Source organism: Papio anubis, chromosome 8, assembly GCF_008728515.1.
Source record: "Papio anubis isolate 15944 chromosome 8, Panubis1.0, whole genome shotgun sequence".
In the NCBI taxonomy this organism is placed as follows: Eukaryota; Metazoa; Chordata; class Mammalia; order Primates; family Cercopithecidae; genus Papio; species Papio anubis.
Window position 1 is genome coordinate 37,994,844 of NC_044983.1, and position 23,775 is coordinate 38,018,618.

The 23,775-nt window shown below is 34.6% G+C and overlaps 1 protein-coding gene across 8 annotated transcripts in view; it reads left to right on the plus strand.

Annotated features, from left to right (window-relative positions):
* The window catches only part of ADAM18 (ADAM metallopeptidase domain 18), a 148,603-nt gene that overhangs the window by 41,505 nt on the left and 83,323 nt on the right, over window positions 1–23,775 (plus strand). For all 8 annotated transcript variants that reach the window (XM_021942253.2, XM_021942254.2, XM_021942247.2 and 5 more), the window contains 6 exons: window positions 5,328–5,393; window positions 10,241–10,312; window positions 10,513–10,679; window positions 11,423–11,504; window positions 18,413–18,549; window positions 20,653–20,836. In XM_021942253.2, the coding sequence (XP_021797945.1) occupies window positions 5,328–5,393; window positions 10,241–10,312; window positions 10,513–10,679; window positions 11,423–11,504; window positions 18,413–18,549; window positions 20,653–20,836 (708 nt within the window). The remainder of the gene's footprint in view (window positions 1–5,327; window positions 5,394–10,240; window positions 10,313–10,512; window positions 10,680–11,422; window positions 11,505–18,412; window positions 18,550–20,652; window positions 20,837–23,775) is intronic.

The window sequence follows — 23,775 nt, forward strand, 5'->3', positions numbered from 1 at the left end:
TGGGGGTGGTTTCTTATGGCTTAACACCATCCTCCTAGTACTGTTCTTGCGATAGAGTGCTCAGGAGATCTGGTTGTTTAAAAGTGTGTAGCACCTCCCCTGCTCTCTCTTTCTCCTGCTCTGTCCGTGTGAGACATGCCTGCTTTTCCTTTGCCTTCCACTATGATTGAAAGTTTTCTGAGTTTTCCCAGAAGCTGTCATGCTTCCTGTACAACTTGTGGAACCGTGAGCCAATTAAATCTCTTCTTTATAAATCACCCAGACTCAGGTATTCTTTTATAGCAGTGCAAGAATGGACCAATAAAATTGCTTTGGCTATTCAGACTCTTCTTTGGTTCTATGTGAATTTTAGAGTTTTTTCCTAATTCTGTGAAAACTGATTTTGGTATTTTGATAGGAATTGCTTGAATATGTAGATTGCTTTTGGCAGTATGGTAATTTTCACAATGTGAATTCTTCCATCCATAAGCATGGGATGAATTTCCACTTGTTAGTGCTATCTAGGATTTCTTTACACAGTGTTCTGTAGTTCTCCTTGTAAAGATCTTTCACCTCCTTGGGTAGGTATATTCTTAATTATTTTATTTTATTTTTGCAGCTGTTGTAAAAGGAATTGAGATCTCAATTTGATTCTCAGCTTGGTCATTGTTGGTATACGGCCATGCTACTAATTTATGTACATTGATTTTGTAACCTGAGACTTCACATAATTCACTGGTCAAATGTAGGAGTCTTCTGGAGGAGGCTTTTAGGGTTTTTTAGGTATATGATTATAATATTGGCAAACAGAGTTAGCTTGACCTACTATTTTCCAATTTGGATTTCCTTTATTTATGTCTTTTGCCTGACTGCTCTTGCTAGGATTTCCAGCACTATGTTGAATAGAAGTAGTGAAAGTATCCATCTTTGTCTTTTTCCAGTTTTCAGGGAATGCTTTCAGCATTTTACCCGTTCAGTATGATGCTCACTGTGGGTTTGTCGTATATAGTTTTTATTATTTTGAGGTATATTCCTTCTATGCCTAGTTTGTTGAATTTTTTTTTATAAAGAGATGCTGGATTTTATTGAATGCTTTTTTCAGCATCATCTATTGAGATTATTATAATTGTTTTCCATTTTTATGCGGTGAATCACATTTATGGACATGCATATATTGATCCGTCCCTGCATCCCTGAGGTGAAACCTTCTGATCATGGGTGAATTATCTTTTTGATGTGTTACTGGATTCTATTTGCTAGTATTTTGTTGAGGAATTTTGCATCCGTGCTCTACATACTTTGCAATAGTTTCAGTAGGATTGGTATCAATTCTTGTTTGAATGTCTGGTAGAATTTGGTTGTGAATTCCTGTGGCCTTGGGCTTTTCTTTGGCAGGTTTTTAAAATTACTGAGTCAATCTCACTGATGGTTATTGGTCTAGTCAGGATTTCTATTTCATCTCAATTCAAGCTAGTAGGGTTGTGTGTTTCCAGGAATTTATCCATTTCTTCCAGATTTTTCTAGTTTGTATGCATAGAAGTGTTCGTAGTAGTCTTGGATGATCTTTTGTATTTCTGTGATGTCAGGTGTAATACTTTCATTTTTATTTCTAAATCTTCTTTTAATCTTGTCTCTTCTTGGCTAATGGAGCTAATGGTCTATTAATTTTGTTCATCTTTTCAAAGAACCAAGTTTTCATTTCATTGATCATTTTAATATTTTTGTTTCAATGTCATTTAGACCTGCTCCGATCTTTGTTATTTCTTTCCTTCTGCTAGCTTTGGGTTTGGTTTGTTCTTATTTCTCTAGTTCCTTGAGGTTGAGATTAAATTGTCAATTTGTGGTCTTTCAGACTTTCTGATGTAGGTATTGGGTGCTATAAACTTTCCTCTCAGCGCTGCATTTGCTGTATCCCAGAGGTTTTGATAATTTGTATTATAATTACCATTCATTTTGAAGAATTTTTAAATTTTCATCTTGAGTTTATTGCTAACCCCAAAATCATTCAGGATCAGATTAATTTTATTGTATTTCTATAGTTTTGAGGGTTCCTTTTGGAGTTGATATTTAGTTTTACTCCATCGTATCTGAAAAGATACTTGATATAATTTTGATTTTTAAAAAATTTATTGAGACTTATTTTGTGGCCCATCATATTATCTGTCTTGGAGAATGTTCTATGTGCTGATGAGAAGAATGTAGTTCTTGGGTAGAATAGTTTGTAAATATGTGTTAGGTCCATTTGTTCTAGAGTACAGTTTAAGTCCTGTGTTTCTCTGTTACCTTTCTGCCTTGAAATCTGTCTAGTGCTGTTGGTGGAGTGTTGAAGTCATCCATTATTATTGTGTTGCTGTCTATCTCTTTTCATAGGACAAGTAGTCATTGTTTTATGAATGTGGGAGCACCGAAGTTAGGTGCATATATATTTAGGATTGTAATATCTTCTTGTTGGATTGATTCTTTTATCATTATATAATGACATCTGTATTAGTTTGTGCTCACACTGCTGATGAAGACACACCCGAGACTGGGTAATTTGTAAAGGAAAAAGGTTTAATGGATTCACAGTTCCACATGGCTGGAGAGGCCTCACATCATGGCAGAAGATGAAGGAAGAACAAAGGGACATCTTTTATGTCAGCAGGCAAGAGAGCTTGGGCCAGGGAACTCCCATTTATGAAACCATCAGATCTCATGAGACTTATTCACTACAATGAGAACAGTATGGGGGAAACTGCACCCATGATTCAATTATTTCCACCTGACCCCACCTTTGACAGATGGGGGTTATTACAATATTTGGGTGGGGACACAGTCAAAGCATATCAACATCCTTTTGTCTTTTAAAAACTGTTTGTGTATATACCCAGTAATGGGATGGCTGGGTCATATGGTACCTCTAGTTCTAGATCCTTGAGGAATCGCCATACTGTTTTCCATAATGGTTGAACTAGTTTACAATCCTACCAACAGTGTAAAAGTGTTCCTATTTCTCCACATCCTCTCCAGCACCTGTTGTTTCCTGACTTTTTAATGATCGCCATTCTAACTGGTGTGAGATGGTATCTCATTGTGGTTTTGATTTGCATTTCTCTGATGGCCAGTGATGATGAGCATTTTTTCATGTGTCTGTTGGCTGTATGAACTATCACAAGAACAGAAAACCAAACACCGCATGTTCTCACTCATAGGTGGGAACTGAACAATGAAATCACTTGGACTCGGGAAGGGGAACATCACATACCGGGGCCTATCATGGGGAGGGGGGAGGGGGGAGGGATTGCATTGGGAGTTATACCTGATGTAAATGACGAGTTGATGGGTGCTGACGTGTTGATGGGTGCAGCACAGCAACATGGCACAAGTATACATATGTAACAAACCTGCACGTTATGCACATGTACCCTAGAACTTAAAGTATAATAATAATAAAAAAATAAATAAAATTTAAAAAAAAACTGTTTGTGCTTAAAAGTCTGTTTTACCTAAGAATAGCACCTCCTGCTTGCCTTTAGTTTCTATTTGTCTGGAATGTCTTTTCCACCCCTTTGCCTTGAGTCTATAAGAATCTTTACATGTTAGGTGAGTCTCTAGAAGACAGCAGATGTTTGATTTGTGAATTTTTTTATCCATCCTGCCAATATGTGTCGTCTAAGTGGTGTATTTAGACCATTTACATTCGACATTAGTATTGAGGTGTGAGACACTGCTCCAGTCATGCTGATTGTCACAAAGATACTTCGTATTCTTCATTGTGTTATTGTTTTATAGGTCCTATGCATTGTATGCTTTCAAGAGGTCCTATTCTGGTGTGTATTGACATTTTGTTTTAAGAGGTACAACTCCTTTTAGCATTTCTCGTAGGGCTGATCTAGTAGTGACAAATTCGCTTAGTATTTGCTTGTTTGAAAAAGACTTTACTTCTCCTTCATTTATAAAACTTAGTTTTGCTGGCTACAAAATTCTTGGCAGAGTTATTCTTTATAAAGAGACTAAAGATGAATGTCACCCTTCTTGTTTGCAAGGTTGCTGCTGAGAAAATTAAACTTTTTAGTCATTAAGTATCGATTTTAATAATTCTATAATTTTGATTATTTTAGTGCACCCTTTTCTCACTCAACGTTATTTCAGTTTGAGCAATAAGTTGTATTGTCATTCAATAGTATGATCACAAAAAGCACACCAATAACGGAAAGTTTAAAAGACAAAACTCACATATTTTAGAATATTGAAAAAAAATGAGAGTCCCCTTTTTTACAAAATTGTATATATACATGTATACACAAGGAGAGGATACATAAATAGATGGATAGATAAATAAACATATATGTCTTGATAGATGATAGACTGATAGATTTAGATGATGAATAGATAGTCTGATAGGTCCATTAGATAGATAGATAGATAGATAGATAGATAGATAGATAGATAGATAGATAAACAACAATAGATAGATGAGGCATACTTTACTTTCCCATGGAAATATAAACCAACCTATTTAAATAGAGGCTCTATCCAGTCAGCTTATTCGTTTGCTTTTTTACTTATTTTAACTCGGACTATTCTATTGCAGATTCAACACCCTCTTTACTCTTGTATTTGGTGGCCAGTAAATATGCTTAGATGAAAGAAGAAATTTCTCTGAAGTTTCTATGTGTAAGAAGGCACTTCAGTTTGTTAGAAATAAAGCTCATGTAAAATTATCAAAAAATTGTTCAATGAGGATGTAATAAGTGATGATTTATAGGAGATAATCATATGGGTACACAAGGAAGAACAGAATATAAAATATCAGAAATAATTCAATTGTTCCAGAGCATAGGCTTTGTGTGTCATTTGATGTAATGCAATAATTATTGATTGTGCTAAGATAATAACCTATAAATCATCAATTATTATTAATAGACAAATCACAGTATTTACCTGAATTTCAGTATAGACTATGTGTTCTCAAATATTTCCTATATCTCTATGAATGGACAATTTTCAGTATGCCACAGTTAGTGTTGCTTAGTCCTTCATAAGACAGTCAGTGAAAAATGTTCAAAGTGTAGATTTGTCAGGAGATGAAGACAGCAGAAGGTGTATCTTTATGTTTATGTTTTTTCCTCCTCATTCAGCATTAACAGAGACTAGACCCTTGCATTACTCTAGCAGGTTCATTGTAAATATTTTAAGCTTGAAATATGTTTTGAAGTAGAATTTTCTACATTGGAATTAATTTTTATATTTAAGTCCTCATGAAAATTTTATATGCAATTTTTTGCTGTCTTTACATGCCATTTTTTTTTCTGTTAAATTCAATACATGTTAACATTTTATAAATCCGTGTTGTTGTTTCTTTCCAGAAAAAAAATCTTTCAAAACTATTACCCCAATATCTGGAAATATACATTATAGTGGAAAAAGCTTTGGTAAGTATGCTTTCAAGAGGTCTTTCAAAAAGGAACTAAGTATGCTTTCAAGAAAGAACTTTCCTTCTTGCCTTCCTGTCTTCTCTCTTTTCTCTCTTCCTCCTCCTTTCCCTTCCTCCATTGTCTCCCTATTTTCTTCCTCTCCTCTCTTTTCCTCCCCTCCCCTCTGTCTTCCCTTTTCTTCCTCTACCCCTCTTTCATTCACTCTCTCCCTTTGTTCCCCTCCCTCCCTCCCTTCTTCTTGTTATCAAGATTATCCTAGCCTCATCAAATAAGTTAACAAATTTTCTTCTTCTTATAGTCTCTTTGAGAATTTAGATGTTATGAGTATGACTCCTTCCACATATAGTTGAAAGAATTTACTCTGAAACCCTGTAGACCTTAAGTTTTCTTTGGGTAAATATTTTAAAGTACACATTAAATTTCTTTACATATGATATACATAGGGAAGTTTAGATTTTCTTTAAACTTGTTTTACTTTCTACAAGTTAGATTGCTATGGTTTGAATGTGTTCCCTTCATAATTCATGTATTAAAACGTAATGGCCAATGTTATGGCTTTAAGGAATGAGGCAATTCTGCCACGAAAGATTCTTCCCTCATGTATGGGATTAAGTCTCCTATAAAACAGACTTCATGCGGCATTCTGTAGCTTGCCTTTCTGCTTTCCTCCCTATGAGGACATAGCAAAAAGGTCCTCACCAGACCAGTTTGTGGTGCCTTGATCGCGGACTTCTCAGCCTCTAGGACTATGAACAATAAATTTGTGTTCTTTACAAACTACCCAATCTGTCATATTCTGTCATAGCAGCACAAATGGACCAACACAGAAGTTGGTATCAGGAGTGGGTGTTGCCATAGCAAGTGTCTAAAAATGTGGAAGTAATTTTGGTACCTGGCAATGGGTTGAAGCAGGAGCTGTTTTGAAGTAAATAATGGAAAAAGCTTGTATTACTGCGAATGGAGTATGAAGGGTGATTCTGATGAGTGCTCAGAGGAAGAGAAGGGAATTAGGGAAGTTGTGAATCTTTTTAGAGATCAGTGGTTATGAACAGTTTTTAGAAATTACTTAAGTGGTCATGAACAGAATGCTGGTAGAAATATGGACAGTAAAGGCTATTCTTACGAGAGCTCAGATGGAAGTGAAGTCCAAGGTACCGGAAACTGGGAGAAAGACCACTCTTGTTATAAAGTGGCCAATCACTTGGCTGAGTTAAGCCCATGCCGTTGAACTTTATGGAAGACAGAACTTAAGAATGATGAACTCAGGTATTTGGCAAAAGAAATCTAAGCAGCAAGGTGTTCAGGATGCTGCATGGCTTTTTCTACTTATTTATAGTAAAATTTGAGACAAGATAAATGGTTTAAATATAGATTTTATAATTAAAAGGGAAGAAGAATGTAAAAATTTGAAAAACTCGCAGCCTGGCCCTGTAAAAACAAACAACAACAACAACAAAAAACCAAACAACAACAAAAAAAAAACGGTGGAGGCAGGAGTGGGGGTGGGGTAAGTATGTATGGTAGAATAGCAAGAGTGTGTCAAGTGACCTTTAAAGAAAATTGGTGTGGATAGAGGAAGTCAGCTGCTATTTATCAACACAAGAGGAGAATAACCCCAAAGACATTTTGGAGATCTTCAAGGCTGCCTTCCTATTACAAGCCCAGAGTGCTAGGGATTTGTAAGCAAGACAAGTTAAAGAGAGAAGCCAGAATGCTTACAGGACCTTGAGACTTACACACCAGGGCCACCTCAGGTCTAAGATCCTTGCATCACAGCCAGGCACTTCTCTGCTGCCCTGGCTGTAGCTCAGCTGGGCCCAGGTGCATCTCAGACTGTGACTTCAAAGGGTACAGACTGTGAACCTTGGCTGTGTCCACCTGGTGCTAACTCTCCAGGCTCACAGAGTGCAAGAGCTGTGGGGGCATGGCTACCTCCACCTCTATTTCAAAGGATGCCTCAGAGAGATCCCACTAAGGCAATGTCTAGAGACATAGGTGCTGGACCACCCACAACACCGCAGAACTATAGAGCCACCAGGAAGGAACGACAGCCTGGGAAAGCGGTGTGCATGCATTTTCAATGTGTGAGAGCTGAAGCATGGGCTGCACACAGCAAAGCCTTTGGGGCTCAAATCCCACCCCGGTGTGTCTCATGGGTGGGTCATGGAGTCAAAGAAGATCATTTGCAGGCCCTAAAATTTAATATTGTTTGCTCTGTTGGATTTTGCATTGGTTTGGGACCTGTTGTTCCCTTCTTCTTGACTCTTTTTTTTCTTCCTGAAATGGGAATGTCTGTCCTATGCCTGTCCCACAGTTGTATCTTGGAAGCATATAACTTGTTCGATTTCATAGACTCACAGCTGGAAATTAATTTGCCTCAGGATAAATCTTGCCTTGAGTCTTACTCATATAATGTTTAGGTGAGATTTTGAAATTAGTCTTAAAAACTGATGATAGAACAAGTTAGGATTTTTTAGGACTATTTGGATGGCATGAAGGTATTTTGTACGTGAGAACGACATGAATTTTGGGAAACTAGGGATGGAATATTAGGGTTTGAATGTGTTCCTTCCAAAATTCAGGTATTAAAACTTAATGGCTACGGTGATGGTATTAAGGAATGGGACCATTTAGAGGTGATTAGTGCATGAGGAACTTCTTCCCTTGTGGATGAGATTAAGGCCCTTATATAAGCACTGTGTAGCTTGCTCTTCTGCCTTCTGCCATGTGAGGATATAGCAAGAAGGCCCTCACCAGGCCAGATGCTAGCAACTTGTTCTTGGACTTCTCCACTCCCAGAAATGTGAAGAAATAGATTTCTCTTTTTTATAATACCCAGTGTGTGTTATTCTTTTTAGCAGGCAAAAAGGCATAGGTTTTCAAGTTAATTTTTTAAAATGATCTAAATTTTCAAATTTCTTAGAATGAATTTGTAACACATTCTTTTTATCTTTTAGATATTGGTATATTTGTAGTATCAGCATTTCTAATGTTCACCAGTGATATTGGTGGGATATCCCTCTTTGCTTTTTAGCTGCATTTTACTATTTTAAACTTATTATTTTGAAAGAACTTTAGACTTACATGAAAGTTAAGAAACAGTAAAGCGATTCTTTTCACAACTTCTCCTAAGTTAACCTCTTATTATAATCATAATATGGTAATCAAAACTTAAAAGTTAATGTTTCTACATTATTATCAACCATTATAAAAATTTTGACATTTTCCCCACACATGTCTTTTTCCTAATTCAGTCCTCAATTATAAGATCGTACATTCCATTAAGTTGACATGTCTCTTTTTTCTACTCCAATCCGTGGCATTACTATGATCTTTGTCTTTCATGTACCTTGGCACGATTGGAGAATACATGCCAGTTATTTTGTAGAAATGCTTCTCAGTTTGGACTTGCCTGAATTTTCTTGTGGCGACATTGATATCCATTTTATGTCTGACGAGAATATCCAAAAAAGACCTTTTCTTGTTAAGCTGTTGTTAAAGTAGTGTTGGTTTCATAAAACAAATTACAATGTCTGCCCTTTTCCTACATTCTGAATGAATGATTTTTGTACAAATGCCTTTACTTATTCTTTACTTATCACTTAAATATCTGTAACCATTAACTTTTTTGAGAGAGAGAGAGAGAGAGAGAGAGAGAGAGAGAGAGACAGGGCCTCACTCTGTCATGCAGCATGGAGTGCAGTGACAAAATCATAGCTCACCTCAATCTTGAACTCCTGGCCTCAACCAATCCTCCTGCCTCATTCTTCCAAGTAGCTGGGACTACAGGCATGAACCACAATGCCTGGATAATTTTTAAAAAATTTTTATAGAGACGAAGTCTCACCATGTTGTCCACGCCTCAGTCTCCCAAAGAGCTGGGGTTATAGGCATGAGCCACTGCACCTGCCCAACAATTAACCCTTACAGTCCTCTCAACCTGATATTTCTTTATGGGAAGGTTTAAAGTTATAGAATCCACTTTAATAGTTACATGATTATATATTGTTTGAACTTTGCCTTTGGCCATTTTGGCAAATGCCATTTTAAGTAATATTTTCAAATTTATGAAAATGTAGTAAGTGACATCAGTATTTTCATACTTTATTATCATCCTTTGATATTGTAATCTTCTTTCATTCCTGATATTGGCAATTTATATCTTCTCTCTAACCTTTTATTCTTTTTAAAAGTATATATGTTTAAGATGTATACATCATGTTTTTGTATACATAGTGTTACATTTTTGTGGTAAAAGTACCTAAAATCTACTCTCTTAGCAAATTTTCAGTATATAAAGCAATATTGTTTAACTGTAGTTCTCACATTGTACATTAAGTCTCTAGATTTATTTATTCTACATAACCCACACTTTGTATCCTATGAATGCCATTTCCACATTTCTTCCCACACTCTGCCCTCTGCCCGTTGATAACCACCTTTTCACTTTGTTTCTATGTATTTGAATATATTTGTTTTGTTTTGTTTAGATGCCACATGTAAGTGAGATCATGTAGATTTTCTTTTCTGTATATGGCTTATTTCACTTAGCATAATGTCCTCCAGACTCATCCATGTTTTCACAAATGACAGGACCATTTTCAAGGCTTAATAATATTTCTGGGTGTGTGTGTATTTTATATATATGTATATACATAATATATAATCCATAGAAACTTAAGTCCCTTATATAAAATAGCGTAGAATTCGCTCAAATCTACACACATTCTCCCATGTACTTTAAAACAGCTCTAGATTACTTATAATACCTAATACAATGCCTAAATATTTCATTCACATGATTCAAAATAATACTTTTATGAAAAATAAAATTTCTTTTTCAGTATGATTATATGGGATCTGAAATGATGGCTGTAACACAAAAAATTGTCCAGGTTATTGGGCTTGTCAACACTGTAAGTTTTTACTTTTTCACATTTCCATTTTCATGAAAGTTTCTTTAATATAATTTCGGTTCTATCTTGGCCAATGAATAACTTAAATACTTTTTGTTAGTTCAATACTCAAAATACTGGAACATTTTCTTTATTTTTTAGTGTATCTTCTAAATGTAATAACTTGTTACTTTAAAAATGTATAATAAATTTATTTTTAGATGTTTACCCAGTTCAGATTGACTGTTATACTGTCTTCCTTGGAACTGTGGTCAAATGAAAACCAGATTTCCACCAGTGGGGATGCTGATGATATATTACAAAGATTTTTGGCATGGAAACGGGACTATCTCATCCTACGGCCCCATGACATAGCATACTTACTTGTGTAAGCACAATGTTCTACATTAATAAAGATATCTGCATAAATAATTATTTTAAATTGGTAATTTAGTGAATTTATTGTGTTCGTCAACTTTTCGTAAGCCCCTTTGAAAGTGTTTAAAAATTAGTAGCCTTTGCCATGGAGGTACTGGTGTACTTAAAGATATAATAAAAGTAACAATAATCAATTTTGTATTAGAATAGTTTGGAGTATAAGTATTATTTCAAAAACCTGCATTTCATGAACTTCTACGATATTGACTTTACTACAGAAAACATATAATCCTTAGTTTATGAATGATGTAAAAACGGAGACTATTCAGTTAAAATTATCCATGATAAATTAATACATTTCATGTCTACTTTTTACTAGGAGGGATTTGGGTTTTTTCTTTTAACTATTTAATATGTTAAAATGCTTATCTTTAGGAGTGGTAAGATTGCCTCTTCCACAAATTAAAAATTATTTTCTCTTTAACTTTTGGTAACCAAATGAAGTTAAATTTGAGCTAATAAAATTATATCCATTTTAGGAGATGCAAAAGGAAATTACATTGGTGTTAAAGTGAATTGATTAAAGTCAATGATTTTAGTATTTTGTATAGTTTATTAGATATTACCTAGTTTGAAGCTTTATATATTTGCAAAGTCATTTTTAAAATTTTATGTAAAGAAGGTTTAATTTAATAAATAAGTTTACAAATTGTTTTGCATAACTATGTTAATAAAAAAATTATAATAATGTAGTTACAGGAAACATCCTAAATATGTGGGAGCAACATTTCCAGGCACCATATGCAATGAAAGCTATGACGCAGGTATTGCTATGGTACGTAATTTTTATTCTTTGTTACATCACTATTTTTAAGCTGTATATTATATTTTATAAGTATTAATTTAAGTAAATAGTGTATAATCACTTGATCTTTTCTGAATATGTATATTCATTATTATTTTGTTGGGACAAAATTAATAGAATCTCAGAAAGCTTATTTATTTATAAAGTTCAAACACAAAGAATATTATGTGAACAAACGTTAGTATAACCACTCACCAACTGGTCATAATGGACGTGAACATTTGCTTTACATTTTTAAATAAATAAAGCATTAGAGCAATGTTAAAGCCTCCTGCATATTTCCTCCAAGTTCAGTAAATAGCAAAAATCATGAATTTGTGCTTGCAATTTTACACATACTTTATGCTATTATAATAAATATATGTATGCATAAATGATATATATTGGTTTGGGATAGTGAAAATTTGTATATTGATAAAAATGTTTCCTGCATAATCTATAACCCCTAAATCATCTTTCTCAATTAAAAAATTTCATCTTTGTAACCATATAACTCCATGTTAATTTCTTTTTAAAGAAAAGTTTTATTGAAGTACAAAATATAGCATATAGATAAAATTCCACAAGTCAAAGTATATAGCACAATTAATTTTAATCAAGTTTATACATAGGTGTAAACATCACAAAGATCAAGAAATAAAATATTATCAACACTTCAGAAGGTGCTTGTGAATCATGCGTCCTCCCACCTACTATTTGTACCAAAGGAAACCGCAATCCCATCACCCTTGTTTAATTTTACTTCTTTTTGAAGTTTATGTAACCAGAACAGTGTGTATTCTTGTCTGCTCTATTTTGCTTAATATTATGCCTGTAACAATCATTTATGTTTTTATGGGTAGGAATAGTTTATTTATTCTTTTACTATGTATTTCTAAAAAATATGCCCTCACTATTCAAATGTGAGTATTGACTTCCTATTATTGACTTCCTATTATTGAAGTTAGAATGTAACATCCCAATAGTTCATCATATCCGTATTTCGACTCCTTTATTCCCCCTCTGTAATTATATACTTCATTTGAATTGTGTCGTACTCCCTAATGAGCCAAGCAATGAACTAAGATTAAATTGCCTTTATTGTGTGCCTTTTCATTCTTAATAAATTTAATAAGTGCATTATACTGATTTGCACAACAATTGCTTAATAAAATTATACATTGCTTCTAGTTTTCTCCTTGTTTCAGAAATTTCTTTTTCCTTTCTTGGAGACAGTCTGGAGAAATTGTCTCTTTTACCAATCTATATTAGACTTGATGCATAGACAGGGTTTGAGAATTTTCAATCTGGTTTCCTTTGTATTGTATGTATCCCTCTTTCATATTTTGCTCATTTTGGTAGAAATGAGCTCTTATAATTTACTGACAAAAATGGGAAGTAAATTGTGTGAAAGTTATATGATAGAAAAAATTTTAATTTTTTTAAAATTCCAACTTTTAAATTCAAGGGTACATGTACAGGATGTGCAGGTTTGTTACCTAGTTAAAAGTGTGCCATGCTGGTTAGCTGCACATATCACTCCATCACCTAGGTATTAAGCCCAGCATCCTTTAGCTGTTCTTCCTGATCTTTTCCCACCTCCCACTCCTCCAACCTCCAATAGGCTCCAGTGTGTGTTGTTCCCCCCATGTGTCCATGTGTTCTCATTATTCAGGTCCCACTTGTAAGTGAGAATATGTGGTATTTGATTTTTTGTTCCTGCCTTAGTTTGCTGAGGATAATGGCTTCCAGCTTCATCCATGTCCCTGCAAAGGACATAATCTCATTCTTTTATGGCTGCATAGTATTACATGATGTATATGTACCACATTTTTTTTATCCAGTCTATCTTGATGGCCATTTAGGTTGATTCTATGTCTTTGCTATTGTGACTAGTGCTGCATAAACAAATGTGTGCATGTGTCTTTATTACAGAATGATTTATATTCCTTCGGGTATATAGTCAGTAATGGAATTCATGAGTCAAATGGTATTTCTGCCTCTAAGTCGTTGAGGAATTGCCACACTGTCTTCCACAATGGTTGAACTAATTTACACTCCCATGAACAGGATAAAACCATTCCTTTTTCTTCATAACCTCAGCAGCATCTGTTGTTTATTGACTTTTTAATAATAGCCATTCTGACTGATGTAAGATGCTATCTCATTGTGGTTTCAATTTACATTTCTCTAATGACCAGTGATGTTGAGCTTTTTTCCATGTTTGTTGGCCACATATATTTTTTTATGAGGAATGTCTGTTCTTGTCCTTCGTCCACTTTATAATGTTTTTTTTTTTTTCTTGTAAATTTGTTTATGTTCCTTGTAGATGCTGGATAGTAGACCTTTGTCAGATGAGTAGATCGAGAAAATTTTCTCCCATTCTGTAGGTTGTCTGTTTACTCTGTTGATCTTTTTTTTTTTTGCTGTGCAAAAGTTATTTAGCTTAATTAGATCCCATTTGTCAATTTTGTTGCAATTGCTTTTGGCATCTTTTTCATGAAACCATTGCCCATGCCTATGTCCTGAATGGTACTGCGAAGCTTCTCTTTCAGGGTTTTTTATTTTATTTTATTTTATTTGAGTTAATTTTTGTATATGGTGTAAGGAAGGGGTCCAGTTTCATTCTTCTGCATATGGCTAGCCAGTTCTCCCAGCACCATTTATTAAATAGGCAATCCTTTTCCCATTGCTTGTTTTTGTTAGATCAGATGGTTGTAGGTGTGTGGTCTTGTTTCTGGGTTCTCTACTTTGTTCTATTGGTCTGTATGTCTGTTATTGTACTAGTACCATGCTGTTTTGGTTACTGTAGCTTTGTTATATATTTTGTTGTACAGATTATTTCAACACCCAGGTATTAAGCCTAGTACCCATTAGTTATTCTTTCTGATCCTCTACCTCCTCCTACCCTCCATCCTCTGATAGGCTTCAGTGTGTGTTGTCCCATGTGTCTAGGTGTCCATGTGTTCTAGGTGTCCATGTGTTCTCACCATTCTAGGTGTCCACATGTTCTCATCATTTAGTTCCCACTTATAAGTGAGAACATGTGGTATTTGGTTTTCTGTTCCTGTGTTAGTTTGCTAAGGATAGTGACCTCCAGCTCCATCCATGTCCCTGCAAAGGACATAATCTCATTCCTTTTTATGGGCTGCATAGTATTTAGAATGATTTATATTCCTTTGGGTATATACCCAGTAATGAAATTACTGGGTCTAAAGGTATTTCTGTCTTTGGGTCTTTGAGGAAACACCATATTGTTTTCCACAATGGCTGAACTAATTTACACTCCCACCAACAGTGTATAAGTGTTCCTCTTTCTCCACAACCTTGCCAGCATCTGCTATTTTTTGACATTTTAGTAATAGCCACTCTTACTAGTGTGAGATGGTGTCTCACTGTGATTTTTATTTGCATTTCTCTAATGATGAGTGATGTTGAGCTTTTTCTCATGTGATTGTTGGTCACATGTATTTATTCTTTTGCAAAATGCCTGTTCATGTCCTTTGCCCAATTTTTATGGAGTTGTTAGTTTTTGTCTTCTAGTAAATTTCCTTAAGTTCCCTACAGATGCTAGATATTAAACCTTTGTCAGATGCATAGTTGGCAAACATGTTCTTCCATTCTGTAGATTGTTTACTCTATTGAGAGTTTCTTATGCTGTGCAGAGTAAGAAACTTTAGTTTGTTCATTCTTCTGCATATGGCTAGCCAGTTCTCCCAGCACCATTTATTAAATAGGCAATCCTTTTCCTGTTAATCCATTCCTAGTTAATGAATGAAACTTTAGTTTAATTAGATCCCATTTGTCAGTTTTTGGTTTTGTTGCAATTGCTGTGGCATCTTCATAATGAAATCTTTGCCCCTGCCTATGTCCTGAATGGTATTACCTAGTACCATTCTGTCTTCCAGGGATTTTATAGTTTTGGGTTTTACATTTAAGTCTTTAATCCATCTTGAGTTAGTTTTTGTATATGGTGTAAGGAAGGGGCCCTATTTCATTCTTCTGTTTATGTCTAGTTAGTTATCTCAGCACCATTTATTAAATAGAGAATTCTTTCCCCTTTGCTAGTTTTTGTTAGGTTTGTTGAAGGTCAGATAGTTGTAGGCCTGTGGTATTATTTCTGGGATCTCTATTCTGTTCCGTTCATCTAGATGTCTGTTTTTCTATCAGTACCATGCTGTTTTGGTTACTGTAGCCCTGTAGTATAGTTTGAAGTCAGGTAGCAACCATTATGCCTTCAGCTTTGTTTTTTTTGTTGTTTTTGATTTTTGTTTGTTTGTTCTTTTCTTACAATTGCCTTTCTATTCAGTCCTTTTATGGTTCCATATGAATTTTAAGATACTTTTCTCTAGTTCTGTGAAGAACATAAATGGTAGTTTAACAGAAATAGTACTGAATCTATAAACTGCTTTGGGCAGCGTGACCATTTTAACAATATTGATTCTTTCTGTCCATGAGCATGGGATGTTTTTCCATTTGTTTTTATCATCTCTGATTTCTTTGAACAGTGGTTTGTGGTTCTCCTTGTAGAGATCTTTCACCTCCCTAGTTAGCTGTATCCTAGGTATTTTTTTTTCTTTTCATGACAGTTGTGAATGTGAGTCCATTTATGACTTGACTCTTGACTTGGCTGTTATTGATGTATAGGAATACTAGTGATTTTTGCATATGCTTTTGTATTCTAAGACTTTGCTGAAATTGTTTATCAGTTTAAGAAGCATTTGGGATGAGATTGTGGGGTTTCTAGAGATAGTATCATGTTATCTGCAAACAGGGATAGTTTGACTTCCTCTTTGGATTCCTTCTTTCTCTTGCCTGATTGCCTTACTAGAACTTTCAAGAGTATGTTGAATAGGAGTGGTGAGAGAGGGCATCCTTATCTAGTGCCACTTTTAAGGAGATATTCTTCCTGTTTACTCTTTTGCACTGTTCTGATGACAATTTTGCTGTAATTCTTACCTTTTCCTCACTATGTAATGTGTCTTCCCCATTCCTGGGCACTTTTAAGATATATTACTTTGGGTTATGATATATTAGGGGATCTGTATTAGATTTCCAGGGCTGCCATAACAAAATACTGCAAACTGAGCACTTAATCAACAGAAATGTATTGCTTCACAGTTCTGGATAAAATGGAATTCTGAAATCAACATGAACAAAGTGGCTTCTCTTAAGGACTGTGGAAAACAATCTCTTCTCTGCCTTTGCCCTAGCTTCTGGTGGTTTGCCAGAAGTCTTTGGCGTTTCTTGGCTTATGGATGCATTACCCCAATATTTGCCTTTCTGTTCACATGAAGTTCTTCCTGTGTCTCTGTCACAGTATCTAAATATCTTCTTTTTATACGAGCACTATTTATACTGGAAGTACAAGACCATATTTCCCTCTCTGACCTGGTATCAGAAGTCTAGCTTTTGGTTTTTATATTTTGCCCCAAAACATGATGGTCAGCCTAGATATCATTCCTCATATTCTGTTCTGGCTTTAACTTCTTTCAAATTCTGACGCTGTAACTTTTAAACATATTTATTACAGGATAATAGGAAGGGATACTTATTAGTTTATTTTTTCATCTGCCAATTCTATGTTTTCAGTCACATACAAACAAACATGTAAAGAATTTTTTTTTCTTTTAGCTGTGCATTACACAAATGTTCTAGTTACACATTTAAATTGATACAGAAAAATTAGATATGTTCTCAGATTTTTGTTTGTAATGCTTAAAGAGTTAAGAAATATATCATGATTTAAATAAATAGCAAAGATAAATAATATGAAAAACACTTCAAGTCCACACCGTTAGCAAGCATTTTTAAATATCTTCTCACTTCAAATTTATTTTTTGTTTTTTTTGGTCTTTGAGACAGGGTCTCACTCTGTAGCCCAGGCTGGCGTACAGTGGTGCAGTCAGCTCACTGCAACCCCAAACTCTTGGGCTTAAGTCGTTCTCTTGCCTTTTCCCGAATAACTGGGACTGCAAGTGTGCATCACCTTGCTGGCTATTTTACTTTTTTTTTTTTTTTTTTTTTTGTAGAGACGGAGTCTCACTATGTTGCCCAGGCTGGTCTTGAATTCCTGGCCTCAAGCAATCCTCCCGCCTTGGCTTCCCAAAATGCTGGGATTACAGGCCTAAGCCACTGCCCCGGCCCAAATTTCTTCACTGTGATTGTGTCTGAATCTCTGGCTTCTGACCTGTTATTTCTTCACTTTAATCATTATACATAACTTTCCGGTAGGTCCCCATTCAAGCCCCCTATACATATACATAATGTTGGGTCATTTCCCATACTTTATATCTCAGCCTAAATATAAAATTCACAAAGAAGATTTTCTAACTACCATAGTTAACTGCCTTATTTTATACCCCTCCATAAAATTTTCTACTGTAGTACTTTATTTACTTAAAAGGATGTGTAACAGTCTATTTTTATATAGAAAGTTTATTGCAGATAACTGTTAATTGTCTGTCTTTCTATAATATAAGCTATAGATGTGAACAAAGTCCTTTTCTTTCATACATGCCATTATATTCCTACCATCTATCATAATGCCTGACACATGAGTACTCTGAATTGATACCTATTCATTGGATGAACTGATTTAATGAGAAAGTGGAATAAATGTGTTTTATTGTATCCGAAATACCACCTGTTCAAAGCTCTAGAATTTTGGCATGCAAAATTTAAAATCAGAGACTATCATAGTTTGATTACTTGTTTCATGCTTCTTAATCAGTAAATTATGGCAGATAAATAAATGGCATACCAAAATAATTTTTGTGAAGTATGTGCGATATAAAAAGTATTAAAATAGAAAATAAGATAGGAGTAAAAATATTTCAAGTTATTACTTGCTTTTGTTTTCATACATAATAGTTTTCTCTTTAATGTCTTTATTTTAGTATCCAGATGCAATAGATTTGGAGGGATTTTCGGTTATTATAGCTCAACTGCTTGGCCTTAATGTAGGATTAACATATGATGACATCACTCAGTGTTTCTGTCTGAGAGCTACATGCATCATGAATCATGAAGCAGTGTAAGATGTTTTCTTAATTAATTTCACTTATATTTTTATAAGGTTGTTTCCAAAATGTGATGAAGTTTTTAAACTTTTATATTCCACACCACATCGATGGCTAGAAAGGTATATCATGCTTGAAAAGTTATCACACAAAAATTCTCTATACTTAGGGATATATACTATAGGTTGATCTATATCTACGTCTGTGCACACACATACACATCACTGACATCGCATTCATATTCTTTCTTGTCATGCCCAACTTTTAAGCAGAGGTTTCAAAACTTGATTGCTTTGTAGCCATCTTAAACAAAAGTCTTATTTTGTAAACAATACTTTTAATTTTCAGTTGGAAATTATATGGTCCAAGTAGAAGATATCTTCTGAGTCCCTATCTAGTTATCCCCTAATTTTGTGTGAAGAGATTTTAGTGCCCAGTATTTGTAGCTTTTTGCATGAGTGTCTTGCAAAGGTATGGTAATACTTATTCCTATTAAAACAAAGTATTTTAAAATAGTAGAGACACTTTGATTAAATAACATTATTCTGTGTAATATTTCTCTTACTTTTTCATAGTTGTTCCACAACAAATGGGTGTTAATACAAGCGAAAGCATTTCTTTTTGCTCTTAAACTTCCAACTCTGAAACTTTAGAAGTTATACATTGATTTCCTTGGAGGCTTAAAGGACTACCCAGAACCTCTGTCATCTCAGATTTTGCAGTTTAAGTATTTGCTATCTGAGACATGATTGTCTAACATAGTGCTATAGTGCCGTCTAATAAATGATTGTCTAACATGGTGCTGTCCAATAGAAATAAAACATGAGTCACATATGTAATTTTAAATTTTCTAGAAGCTTTAACAAGGTGAAATTAATTGCAGTAATATATTTTAATGATATATTTTATGTAACCCAGTAGATCCAAAATATTATCACTTTAACAAGTAGCCAAAATAAAAATTGTTAATTCGTTATGTTCTATTCTAGTGTAGATGTGTATTTGTGTTGGGTATGGATTGTGAGAGAAAGAACAGAGTCCAGGGTCACACCAATGTTATGAGCCTTAGCCACTGAAAGAATGGAGTAGTCAGCAACTGAGAACAGACATGGTTGTGATAAGTAGTTCAATACCACATACGGTATATTTGAAATGTCTGTTGTACATCTATTAGACATTTCTCCTAGACATACTAGTGGAAATATACCTGTGAACATGTAAATAAAGATCTCCCCAGGACTTAAATTTTAGTGTGAAATTTAGGTAATATGAGATGAAATTTTGAAAATTAAAACTAATGAAACTTATTTTTACATAATGCAAAAGTGCTATATAGAAAAATATTGAAAGTGGAAGGAGAATGAAGAGCGGGCACAATTTAAGATAGTGTTGTCAAGAAAGATCTCTCTGGGAGGTAACACTTGAGCAGACATCTGACTGAAATGAAGGAAGAAAGCTTGAACTGTGTAACAGAAGAGAACACTATGTAGCGGGAACAATAGATGGTTAGATATAGAGATATGTAAATGCATAGATACATGGATACATAGATTTAACCACCATACCTTGTCGCATTACTTTGATGAGAAAATACGTTTTTAGTTTGTTTGCTTGTTTGCTTGCTTGTTTGTTTGTTTTGAGACAGAGTTTCGCTCTGTCGCTCTGGAGTGCAGTGGCGCCATCTAGGCTCACTGCAAGCTCCACCTCCCTGGTTCACGCCATTCTCCTGCCTCATCCTCCCGAGTAGCTGGGGCTACAGGCGCCCGCCACTACGCCCGGCTAATTTTTTGCATTTTTAGTAGAGACGAGGTTTCACCGTGTTAGCCAGGATAGTCTCGATCTCCTGACCTCGTGATCCGCGTGCCTTGGCCTCCCAAAGTGCTGGGATTACAGGCGTGAGCCACCGCACCCCACTGAAAATAGGTTTTCAATGCAGTTTTTAAAGAGAATGTTAAAGATAAGCAATATTAAAATTGAATTATCGTTGGTTTAATCTCTGCTAAGGTATAGATTTTGGGGTGGCCATCTTGTGATTTATATGATTATGTATGGAGTGTTGTTTAGATGTGGTTTTATTAGCAAGGTTTATTTGCCTGAGGAATATTATTTTATTTTAGGAGTGCGAGAGGTATAAAGATTTTTAGCAACTGCAGCATGCACGACTATAGATACTTTGTTTCAAAATTTGAGGCTAAATGCCTTCAGAAGGTTTCAAATTTGCAACCATTACATCAAAATCAACCAGTGTGTGGTAATGGGATTTTGGAATCCAATGAAGAATGTGACTGTGGTAATAAAAAGGTGAGTAACAAAGATTGAAACGCGAGCACAGTTTTTATGTTTCTGATAAAACATAAGACATGTTTGTCATGGTATATATAATGATATATGCAACTATGCCATTAATTTGTAACTGAAATATGAGAAAGAAGATGAGTTAAGATGTACAAATCACATTCCCACACTTCTTAAATTGAGAAGGCAAGTCTGTCGTTAACACTAGGTTTGCATATCTGTTTCCAATCATGCCAGCAGATTGATGTTGAATATATTGGCTAAATAAGATCCTTTTTATTATCCACATCTCAGTTCCTAACTCATTTGGCTTCATTCTCTATTTTCTCTACAAACTTCTACTAAATTTGGTTCAAATTTTGCCCTATCTCTTGTTCTTGCAAGAATTGCTAAACATTGTAATGAGGTTTTTAAATCCTTCTCAGGCATTCCTGCATTTGCAAATTTTTGAATGACCAAAATTTATTTATTCATTTAAAAATATATGTATACACCTGATTATAATTTCATCAATCAAATGTTCAACGAACATTATTTTCAACAGGTGAGATGACATACTTAATCCACTTTAATTATTGTCCCATAATATTTAACAATTTGTCTCTATTTCAATAAAGTTTCTTCATGATTTATCCCCCAACAGTTACATGAATTCCTCCTCCCTACATAAACAACTGTCACCACATTTTAACACACCGTTAAATTTTCTCAATTTCTCTTAAGTCATCCTATATTTCACAAGGTAAAGCCTATATGTAAGAGTCTGTGTGTGTCTATATATGTGTATATACACACACATATATCACACTTAAACGTATGTAGTACCCACATAGCACACACACATACATGTGTATATATATACCAGTTTCCAATTATCTCATATTTTCCCATGCTGTCTTAGTTTTCTGATAAGCCGTACTGTGCTCATCTTGCCATCTCCTACCCCCAAATATGGTATCATTTACCTGCCAATAAATACTAGCTATTTTTTATGAAGCATAAAATAAAGCAACACAATCTGGGTCTAGGTCTTCACATTTTGGATTTCTACAACTATAGAATGTAGGCAGATTGACATGAAGAGCAGATATAGCCAGTGTCCCATCAGTATTCCCTTTATATTTGCTGTTCCGGCAGTACTTTTGTTTCAAGTATCAGAGACTTTCTGCTGGAGTGTGCCTCCTGTTACCTCAGTGGTATGTGCATCCATTAGCACGGTGAGCTCAGTGTGCTTGGAAACAAATGATCAGCCATCAGATAATTATGATGGTCAGTCCCAGATTCCTTTCTCCTTGTGAGGGAATTCTCTGAGGCATTTTCTACATCAGAGCTCTTTAACTGTGGCCAGTTGGTTAAATCCAGCTGCTGCCTGCCTCTTCTTGTAAATGAAATTTTATTGAAATACAGCCATGCCCATGTGTTTGAATGTTGTCCATGGCTGCTTTTGTGCTATAATAGCAGAGGCAAATAGTTGCAACAGATACTATATGACAAGTAAGTCTGGAAAAACTATTTGATTTTTTACAAAAAATGTTTGTTAATCGAAAGGGAATTTAGAGAGTAATTTGAACTATATGAAAGTTAAATGAAATGAAAACCAAGACATATCAGAAAGATTCTATACAGAATCTGTGATAATACCCCTGACATCAGAGGGCCTGAAACACCGTTACAGTTATCACAGATTCTATATCCAGTCACTTTGAAAACCAATTGTAGACTTTTTGTAAAATAAATAAAGTTATACGTTTCTACTAACAGCAGTGAAGAAAAAATTTCTTATACAAGACTAAGAAATAAAAGGTATCAGACTCAGAAAAGAAGTTAAATTGTCTCTGCAGATGACTTGATCATATTTATAGAAAACCCTAGTGTCCAACAAAAAATTAGAACTAATAAATACAGTAAAGTTGCAGGATACAAAATCAATATACAAAAATCAGTAGCTCTTCCTACACTAACAACAAACTGTATGAAAAAGAAATCAAGAACACAGTCTCATTTATAATACCTACAAAAAATAAATACTTGGGAATAAATTTAACCAGGGAGATGAAAGATCTGTACACTGAAAACTATAAAGCGTTGTTGCAGGAATGAAAGGAAACAGATAAATGGAAAGATAAACCATGTTCAAGAACTGGAAAAGTTAATATTGTTAAAATATCTATAGCGGTTAAAGTGATCTACAGATTCAATGTAATCTCTATCAAAGTTCCAGTAACATTTTGCACTAAAATAGAAAAACAATTCTCAAATTCGTAAGAAACCCTGTAAGACCTTAAAACCCAAGCAATTCTGAGTGAAAAGAGCAAAGTCGGAGGCATCACAATACCTGACTTCAAAATATCCTACAAAGCTGTAGTAATCAAAACAGCATGATAATGACATAAAAACACATAGACCAATGAAACAGAGTATAGAGCCCCAAAATAAATGGACACATTTATAGTCAATTGATTTGTGACAATAAAGGATGTCTACTAACTATCCAGTTTACTAACTGTATATTCACATGTAGAAGAATAAAATTAGACCCTTGTCTCACAAAATATAAAAAACCAATGCAAAACAGACTAAAGATTTAAAACTAAGACCTGAAACTATAAAATTACTAGAAGAAAATATAGGAAAAAGCTCCACAACATTGGATCTGGCAATGATTCATAAATATGGCACCAAAAACACAGACAACAAAAACAAAAATAGAGAAATGGAACTATATCTAACTAAAAAGCTTCTACACAACAAAGAAAACAGTCAACAGATTAAAGGGAGAACTTAAGGAATTGGAGGAAATATTTACAAACTATACATCTAATAACAGATTAATATAAAAATACATAAGGAACCTCAACCACTCAATAGCAGGAAAACAATCCAGTTAAAAATGGGCAAAGGACCTCAATAGACATTGCTCAAAATAAGACATACAAATGGATGAA